Source organism: Aotus nancymaae, unplaced genomic scaffold, assembly GCF_030222135.1.
Source record: "Aotus nancymaae isolate 86718 unplaced genomic scaffold, 86718_ANA_hifiasm-v0.15.2.pri h1tg000025l, whole genome shotgun sequence".
Taxonomy (NCBI): Eukaryota; Metazoa; Chordata; class Mammalia; order Primates; family Aotidae; genus Aotus; species Aotus nancymaae.
Window position 1 is genome coordinate 622,335 of NW_026988438.1, and position 9,650 is coordinate 631,984.

The 9,650-nt window shown below is 47.6% G+C and overlaps 1 protein-coding gene across 1 annotated transcript; it reads left to right on the forward strand.

Annotated features, from left to right (window-relative positions):
• Nucleotides 1-1,012: 1,012 nt before the first annotated feature.
• Nucleotides 1,013-3,144, forward strand: TWIST1 (twist family bHLH transcription factor 1). The gene is made up of 2 exons (XM_064380326.1): nucleotides 1,013-1,940; nucleotides 2,479-3,144. The coding sequence occupies exon 1, from the start codon at nucleotides 1,301-1,303 to the stop codon at nucleotides 1,898-1,900; it is 600 nt and encodes a 199-aa protein (XP_064236396.1). The 5' UTR covers nucleotides 1,013-1,300; the 3' UTR covers nucleotides 1,901-1,940; nucleotides 2,479-3,144.
• The last annotated feature ends 6,506 nt before the right edge of the window (nucleotides 3,145-9,650 follow it).

Genomic DNA, 9,650 nt, shown 5'->3' on the forward strand with positions numbered 1-9,650 from the left:
CAGGCAGCCCCTCCTGTCCGGGCGCTATCAAATTCCCACTTCACTCGCTTACAAGCTGGCCTTTCAGGATCACAAAGCGGGGCCTAATTTGGGGGTGGAGATGAAACGGCCACGGGGTCCTCTCCCTTGGGCTGGCACTGCTGTAGCTGTCAGGGCTGCCGCGAGGCGCTGCGCTGCCCCCCTCGGGCTCTGCTCCCTCCCCCGAGGACTGGGTGAACTTCTGCCTCTTTAGAGCACCTTCCCAGGCGCAGTCCTTTGGAGGTCGCGGAGTGTTAGACTGGGTCGTTGTAGGGGGAAAAGGAGGGCCCCGAAGGGCGAGCGAGCAGGCCGGGACGCCAACCCTCAGCTGCCGCGGCGCGGCCACGTCTTCAGAAACGCCCAGGACCTCGGGGCTGGGCCGCCGCGGTTTGGCCCTTGCAACGCCAAGGGCTTCGTCCACCTCACCGCTGGGTGCCCTCCGCAGTGGACGGTTTTCTTGGCAACCCCCCGCCCGCGCCCCGCCACGCACACCCCCAGTCCCAGCGACCCCAGATCGGCCCCACGGACCTAGAGGGATCTTGGGCGAGATGAGACATCACCCACTGTGTGGAAGCCGTTGCCACTGCTGCTGTCGCAGCCACTCCGGATGGGGCTGTCACCGCGGCCGGGACTGTCTCCTCTGGCCGCTCCCCGGGCTGCGTTAGGGTTCGGGGGCGCCGCCCGCACGCTCCGGAGGGGAAGGAGAGCGCCCCGCGCCCGCCGGAGGAAGGCGACGGAGAGGAAGGGGGAGGGCGGCGAGGAGGCGGGCGGAGGGGCCGGCGCCCGGGCCGGGTCTTTTTTGAATGGTTCGGGAGGACGAATTGTGAGACCCCGAGGCAGGGAGGTGGGACGGGGGAGGGGGCTGGAAAGCGGAAACTTTCCTATAAAACTCCGAAAAGTCCCTCCCCGCCACGTCAGGCCAATGACACTGCTGCCCCCAAACTTTCCGCCCGCGCGGAGGTATAAGAGCCTCCGAGCCTGCCGCTCCCGTCCGACTCCCAGACACCTCGCGGGCTCTGCGGCGCGGCGCCGCTCCCAGGAGGCCCGGCGGGGTGTGCGTGCGGCCGTGGGCGCCTTCTTTTTGGGCCTCGGGGCCATCCGCACCGTCCCTCCCCTCCCGCCTCCCTCCCGCCTCCCCGTCCGTCCGTGCGACCTCCTCCTCCCTCCTCGGCCGGCCTCACCGCCCGGGCCGGCGCCGCGCGCGGGGGACGCTGGCTGGCTGAGGCGCCCCGCTCTCCTCCTGTTCCCCGGGCCCGCGAGGCCGCGCGCCGCCGCCCGAGAGATGATGCAGGACGTGTCCGGCTCGCCAGCCTCGCCGGCCGACGACAGCCTGAGCAACAGCGAGGAGGAGCCGGACCGGCAGCAGCCGCCGAGCGGGAAGCGCGGGGGACGCAAGCGACGCAGCAGCCGGCGCAGCGCGGGCGGCGGCGCGGGGCCCGGCGGGGCCGCGGGCGGGAGCGTCGGAGGCGGCGACGAGCCGGGCAGCCCGGCCCAGGGCAAGCGCGGCAAGAAGTCCGCGGGCGGCGGCGGGAGCGCGGGCGGCGGCGGCAGCAGCAGCGGCGGCGGGAGCCCGCAGTCGTACGAGGAGTTGCAGACGCAGCGGGTCATGGCCAACGTGCGCGAGCGCCAGCGCACCCAGTCGCTGAACGAGGCGTTCGCCGCGCTGCGCAAGATCATCCCCACGCTGCCCTCGGACAAGCTGAGCAAGATTCAGACCCTCAAGCTGGCGGCCAGGTACATCGACTTCCTCTACCAGGTCCTCCAGAGCGACGAGCTGGACTCCAAGATGGCAAGCTGCAGCTATGTGGCGCACGAGCGGCTCAGCTACGCCTTCTCGGTCTGGAGGATGGAGGGCGCCTGGTCCATGTCTGCGTCCCACTAGCAGGCGGAGCCCCCGCCCCTCGGCAGGGCCGGAGACCTAGGTAAGGCCCGCGCCGCCGCGCCCCTTCGCCTCGCAGGTGGTAGACGGCCGGCCGGCCAGGCCGCGGTTCCCGGTCCACCTCGATTTCCTCCCTTCTCGCACTCTGCTCTCAGCCTTCCCACCCCACTTGGCACGGCTGCCTCGCGCCCCGAGCGTCCCGGGAAGGCCGGTCTGACCCCGCCAAGGAGAGCGGTCTCCAGGGGCATGCGCCCTGGTGAGGGGTGTGTGTGCGCGTGAGTGTGCGTGACAGACTGGAGGGGAGACAGAGACACCCAGGGGTCACGGGTAAGGACAGTTTTGCCGGCACCTCCCTTTCTTCCGACTTTCAGTTTTTGCTCTTCTCCTTAAAACTAATGTTTTAAAACAAATTCCACCTCCTCCTTTCCGCCCACCCACTTCCTCTTGCCCTTGGGCTTATTCCTTCCAGGTTGTTCAGCTTAATTTCTCGGTGGTGGTGGTAAGAACAGTGCTCACTAGTCTTAGAAAACAGCCGCAGAGACCTAAACAATAACCAACTCCCCCCTCCCGGGTTTTTGCAGATGTCATTGTTTCCAGAGAAGGAGAAAATGGACAGTCTAGAGACTCTGGAGCTGGATAACTAAATATAAAAATATATGCCAAAGATTTTCTTGGAAATTAGAAGAGCAAAATCCAAATTCAAAGAAACAGGGCGTGGGGCGCACTTTTAAAACAGAAAGCGAGACAGGCCCGTGGACAGTGATTCCCAGACGGGCAGCGGCACCATCCTCACACCTCTGCATTCTGATAGAAGTCTGAACAGTTGTTTGTGTGTTTTTGTTTTTTTTTTTTTTGACGAAGAATGTTTTATTTTTATTTTTTTTTTCATGCATGCATTCTCAAGAGGTCGTGCCAATCAGCCACTGAAAGGAAAGGCATCATTATGGACTTTCTCTGTTTTAAAATGGTAACAATCAGAGGAACTATAAGAACACCTTTAGAAATAAAAATACTGGGATCAAACTGGCCTGCAAAATCATAGTCAGTTAATTCTTTTTTTCATCCTTCCTCTGAGGGGGAAAAAAATACTTAAAATACAAAAAACAACATTCTATTTATTTATTGAGGACCCATGGTAAAATGCAAATAGATCCGGTGTCTAAATGCATTCATATTTTTATGATTGTTTTGTAAATATCTTTGTATATTTTTCTGCAATAAATAAATATGATCAAAAATTTAAAGAACCTTAAAGTTTGGTCTATATTTTTAAAACTAAAGATTAAGTTGGTGGTAAATATCTGCTTGTTTAATTCTAGAGGCACCCGGGGGAGGGGGGTGGGCTAATATAAACAAAGCTGTGAAAAACTCAAATAAAGCTGCTACTGACAGACACAAGCATGTTCTTTAAAAAGACAGCTTTATTATTATTCCAGTTTGGTATTCAGTGGTCTTAGTAGCATCTCCATCCCTGTTCATCTCCAAACAGCAAAAATTAACAAAGTTGCTCCACACCGCCCTAATATTTTGAGGTGGTAGTTGTAAAACAGTTAAATGCAGATAAGCAGCCTGAAACCTGCACTCTTTCTTTCATTATATACTTTTTGTCATGCTCTGCACTCTTTGTGAAGACTCCTAAATAACAGGTTCTTTTCAGTCAAAAGATAGTGTTATGAAAATTATCTGTACACACATAGAAATGACCATAAATGCATAGAAAATGGTGTAATTCAGCAAAAAAGAGAAAATTTCATTTGTAAAATAATTTGCTTAACTCTTCTCTCATGAATGAATATGACACTTAGTGTCATGTTTGCTAAAAAGAAAAGTTAATATATCCCTATATTGATGTTATTTGGGAAGCATCATCCTTCTTTAGGTATAAAGAATATAAGGCTGTGGAATAAAATACAAATAATAAAGAACCTGAACTTTCAGTATCCTTGATAGCTGTTGGAACAGTTACAGTTTTAAATACTATAGCCATACAGTTTCTAGTCAATTCATTAACAAATGTATTTCATCCAAAATTACAGAGAATTTTTCTGTGGTGAGACCATATACACACACACACACACACACACACACACACACACACAATCTGAAGTTAAGTAAAAATAATGGGCAATCTGGAGTGTTTTTTTATTATTATTATTTTCATTCTGGTTATTTCTGGGCCAGGAACATACTGGCTTTTATAATTAATTTTATTAGAAATAGTGATTTTGTATCATTTAGTTCTTTTACATCCAATTTACTGCATTTAAGTGTAACTGGGGAAGCTTTCAAACTGAAATTATTTTGGTGCCTAATTCAAACTATGACTAATAAGTGCATGTATCCAAACAGATCATTTTTTTCTTAGCTCAGGTCGAGGTCATTTTATTGCCTGAAGGTTTTTGTTTTCTTCTCCACACGGTACCATAGAATGCTGACATAACAATATTATAAATTTATTGTGAGTATTTCAGACAGTATTTTACAGTAAGGAGTCTGCAGCATTTAATTGCATTAAAAGATTACTGAAATCTTGGAGAAGTATTATTAATTTTGGATTTTGATAGTCGTTTAGCAAATAACAGAACAAGAAGGTGATTATGTGTGGGTGTGTTTGTGGGGTGTGTGTGTGTGTGTGTGTGTGTGTGTGTGTGTTGGGTAGGGTAGAAAGGTAAAGAGGGTGCTCTAGAAGGATTAGGGAAAGCATTCGGTTGGTAATTCTCTTTTGTATGTATCATCCAACCACCTCCATTTTCTAAATTATTCATGAAGAGTCTCCTTGTTCACTAGCTTGGTCTGACTATTTGATATTTCAGATTTCTTGAGGTACACGAGGATGAAGCTGGCCGTCACTGCTGAGAAGGTAATTGCTATCTTAACTCTGAATATAAGAACTAGATGTGTCCAAGAAAGGTAGCTCTTCATTTGCCTTTCTTCTCTTTTTTTTTTTTTAAATGCATTTTGCATTTTCCACTTTTTTCATAAGAGGAAACACTTTGGAGCAAAGCAAATGCCGTATTTATAGTGAGTAATTTTAAATACTAAACTGAAGGGAAAGTTTCCCCCTAGGTTTTCAGAGAAATAAATGAATTAAAAAATAGGTGGTAAATACTTTTATTTTGAATGAGGCGACTGCACAATGAAAAATATTAACTACTAGAATGCCATTTCCAGCTTGCAGACTCTGTAATCCCTACCCACCATACACAAGACATAAATCTAGAAATTCTTTTTTAGAATACAAATGAAGCCACCTGTTTCTTTCCCTCCACCATTATATCTTTTTTATTTTATTTTATTTCATTTTATTTTTGCTACCTACTCTTTATTTAAGGAATACATAGAATGAATTACCTCTGTTTCAGAAATGAGAAGCTAACTCCTTCCAATTAATGTGGTGGTCGACTTGGGATCTTTTTCCTTCCACTAGAGTGCATTTGCTGGGGGAAAGTATTGTATTAAATCGTTTTGGGTAAATTGTAGAAAATTGAATGTTTCCTTTACTGTGCTATTTATTATTTTTATCTTGTTCATAACTCGGTCAGGTTAAAAGCCTTTAGTCATGAGAAAGCAGTGATTTTTTACCCATATACACAGTTCCCCTTTTGCCCCCATACATGCTAAGCACATGCACAGATGATTCATGCACAGTTGCAGGTACCCTCCCCAAAGTGAAACATATTATTAATAAAGAAAAGTTAAAAAGCAAAAACTTACACAATGTGTATAAATTTTTTCCCACACTCAACAACGGCACAAGCTCCGTGACCCTTCGGTCTTAAGGTTCCTATTCATAATGGAGCTTTTTAAGGGACACTTGGCCTCTTGCAAAAAAGTAGAGCATTTTGCACATTCCATGGTTTGGCAAAGTCAGAACTGGTTATTTTCTCTAGACCGGTATCAAGTTCTTCTCAGGCATATGATTTCACTTGAAGTCCTGCCCAGGAACCCTTCAAAGTGAGCGTCTGTCCCGCTCTCATGATGTCAGGCGGTTTTCCCTGCATCTGTAATTTGAAGAAAAACAAACAAAGCTGCGGGGAACAAACGCCGCGGAAACCCAAACAGAGCTCCGCGGGGAGCGGGGCCTCACCTGCGGCGGGCGCGGGAAGCGGCGCGAGCGCGGTGTCCCCGGCGTGGGTGGCGGCCCGCGCGGCGGGGAGGGTGCCAGTGTCCGTGCGGCCGCGGGTTCGCGGGGAAGGCCCCAGCCCCGCGTCTGGCCGCTGCTCCGAGGCGGCGGCGCCAAGTGTCAGCGGTAGCAAGGGGAGCAGCAGCAGCGACAGATTCAGGCGAAGGCCCAACCTCGAGTTTCCAGAGACAGACGGGGGTCGGGCGGGGATCCCCGGGGGCCACTTGGGCAGAATTTTCCGCTTATAAGTCGTAAAGTGTGCGCCGCCCCCAGCACCAGTGGAAGTGGAAGGAAGGAGAAATCGGTTTCTTCATGTTTGCTCCAGCCGGCGATCCCACTATTTCTCAGAGACCTCCCAGCTCTTCGAGAGCCCACGAATGTGCAAACAGGAGGATTATTAGCTATCTTTATTTACTGGACAGCAAAAGATAGACCCAGTTTAAAAAAAAAAAACAAAAACCTGACATGGCATACATTTAACATTCGCCTTTGTCTCAAGGCCTCAGGCCTCAGGACGTGAGACCACTTAATGTTCTTAGCAAATCAAAGGACGTGTCCTTTGAAGAAGGTGTGTAATTGGAGTTTAAGGCATGTATGGAATTCCCAGATGTCTATAAAGTAAGAAGGAGCATGTGGCAGGTCACTGGAAGGTGGAGCAGGTTAAAATCACTGGCACAGACGTGCCCCCTCTAGATTCTCCTTTGTAAGGACCAAGGAGATAAGTCTTCTGAAAGGTTGGGATGGAATCATGATGAATGTTCAGCTTCTGGAATCAGAGTCGTAGTAACCATGGTAAAAAGCACATGGTCAGAAAACCTCAAAGAAAACACTCAATTACAGCCTGGATTTTGTGGGCGCCCTGCAACGAGCTCGTTTGGGGTCTGCTGCAGTGAGGCCTCCAACTGCCTCCTCGCTTGTTTACGTGGACTATTTTCTTTTCCTTCTATTTTTTTTTCTCCCCCGCGCCCCAGGTTTGTCAGTGTGTCCTTTTCTTCATGTGATTTAGGCTAAAGTCAGAGGAACAAAATTCCAGGTTAGGAAAAGAAAAAACAACTCTAAAAGTATTCATTCCAGAAGGCAGCCTTCTTGGGGGAGGGGAGATTTCCAGCAAGTGAAATTAAATTTCTGTAAAACGCGAAGTTTTCATATCTACTAGAGAAAGCTCAGGAAAAGACTACCACCAAAATCAGCTGCTCTTTTCTTCCACTGTATTGAAGAACGCGTAGCTGTATAAAGGACCGTTGGCCCTAACTGTGAGTCTGTATGGCGTATTAGGCCGTTTTCCTTTTGGTTAGCTTTTTGACTGAAGACAGAATCAAAAATACGACTTTTTTTTCCTTGGGTTCAAAATGCTGCCCTCATTTACCTGCACAGTAAGGCCTGAAGTGGGAGACTAAGAATCCGAAGTCTCTCAAAGAGCCTGGCTATGGCAGAGGTTGACAATGGGAGGGGGTGATATTTCGGAAAGATGGAACTGGGAGCCAGCGAGGTGGGGGTGGGGAGTGGGAGGACTGGAACAAAGCGCATCCCCACAGAGGCCACCACTGAGGCAAGTGGGAGAGGGAAAGGGATGCCTTAGGGGTGATGTGAGTTTGACAAGTGAAAAGTTAAGCAGGTACCTGAAGGAAGTTTATCTTGCCCAGATGTTAGGGCTTTTATGAAATGTCACGTGAATAGAACAGATGTACAACTTGCAAATGGGGACACGCCTGTAAATACAAGGAAGGCAAATGCTTGGAGAGAAATCCAGGCATAAATCAACCTCCTGTTCTAGTTATCTATTTTCTTCTTTAAATATTTGCTTTCAGAAAGGGAAGATACAAGTTGTTAAGTGACTCTTCCAGGAGTCACAATTCCATCTCCTGCCCGGCATGCCCCTAGGTTCCTTTGGAGAGTTGGGGTAGGAGATAAATTTCACCACCCCCTCCTGTTTTCCTTCTTCACATTCTCCATTTCCCACATTGCTCTCTGGACTTCTCAAAGACGTTTGATCCTGAAAAACATATCGGATCTCGGTTTGGAAAAGCTGAAACTAATCAATTGCCTTTTTGAAGGGGTAGAGAGTGATAAGAAGAGGGAAGGAATGCCAGGCCTGACAGATTCTAAACCTCCAAGATGCTTGCATGGGCTGAAAGATGAGCGGGTGATTCTTTACTCATGGGGCCAGGACCCAGCACTTGGGAAATCCCTGAGCCCATGGGGAAAGGCTTTTACCAAGATACGTGATCAGTTTGATTGAAAAGGATTTTTTAAAATGACTTGTAAACAGAGGAAGCTTTTTTTTTTTTTTTTTTTTTTTTTTTGTCATGCAAGAAGAAAGCTCAGCTTGTAAACAAAATTAAAACGAATTAGCAGTTGGCCAGACGTGGAAGAGAGTCCAATTCCTTTCTCCACGTTGAACAGGAATGTTCATAGAGGTTACCATGAATGCTAACATGTGGTTCAGGCCAGGGTCTTGGCACACAGTAAGATTTTAAATATTTGTTACCCATATATTAAGATGGTATATTCAATGAACTGTGCTGTGATTCTTCTTTTAAATGCAACACTATCCCTAAATCTCTATTAAATTGACATTATATCTGGCTTATGTTATTATATAACCACCCTAAACAAAATTTAAAAGTCAGGGTATTTTCTTACACGATATTAAATCCAATTTTACTGTCAGGGTTTATCTTATTCTTTTTTGGGCTTCCTACAGGCATAATCAGAATTGGAATATAGTCAGTGATCATATTAGCTTTAAGGGTTGACAATTTTTTAAATTCCCAAGACCAGATAAACGGACGGGTTCTTTCTCCTGTAGCATTCAAGCTCAATACCCATCCAGTCATTCCTAACCTTGATTTATTACCTCTGGGTGCATATCACATTATTTGGTTGTAGCTCACAAAACATCCTGGTTGCCGAGGAGCATCAGATCCTGCCTCTCTGGGTTTTCCTGGCCATATAGAAATATTGGGTCGAACCCCAACACCAGATCTGGCTGTGCAAAGCTCCCCTTTGGGACTGCTGTGCCTCCATTTTCTAAACATAGTACTGGACAAAAACAGTCCACATTTCTCTTCTTCTTTTGTTCCTGAAACTTAACACCAAAGAATTGTTACTGCTGTTGAAAGCAAACTTGGAGCAGAAACCGTCTTCCTACTGCAAATTTAGCAATGACAATTAAGTCTTTCAGAGAGGTCTCTGGATGCACCCCTAATGGAGTCAGCACTCCATTCCTCGGGAAGAATCCTGACATCCAGAGCAATATTTTAAAAAATGTTCTTATAAATCTCATTTGCACATGATGACAGAGGAAATTTCTGTTAGCTTTTTACTAAGGTTGCCTTTTGCCTCATTCCACCTCTGACTTCTCTCCCTACCCTTTATCAACACACACCTTTTAAAACTTCTAACTTTGTAACCTACAAAAGGGACCTGGAGCTGAGAATCATTCTTCCTCTTCCTTCTCTCCCCGCCGGACTACGTGAAACTTAAAACACATCTCATAGATCAGTTTTCTTCCTCTGATGTTAGGCACAGTCCACGACCCGGATTTTCAAATAGCCCAGGCTGGAGTCTGCAATATTTAATCCAGGCAGCGATTAAATGTCCTCCGGTTAAATCAAGAGTACAAGAAAG

Coding starts and splice junctions, on each gene's coding strand:
- TWIST1 (XM_064380326.1), top strand. CDS start 1,301: ATGATGCAGGACGTGTCCGGCTCGCCAGCCTCGCCGGCCGACGACAGC.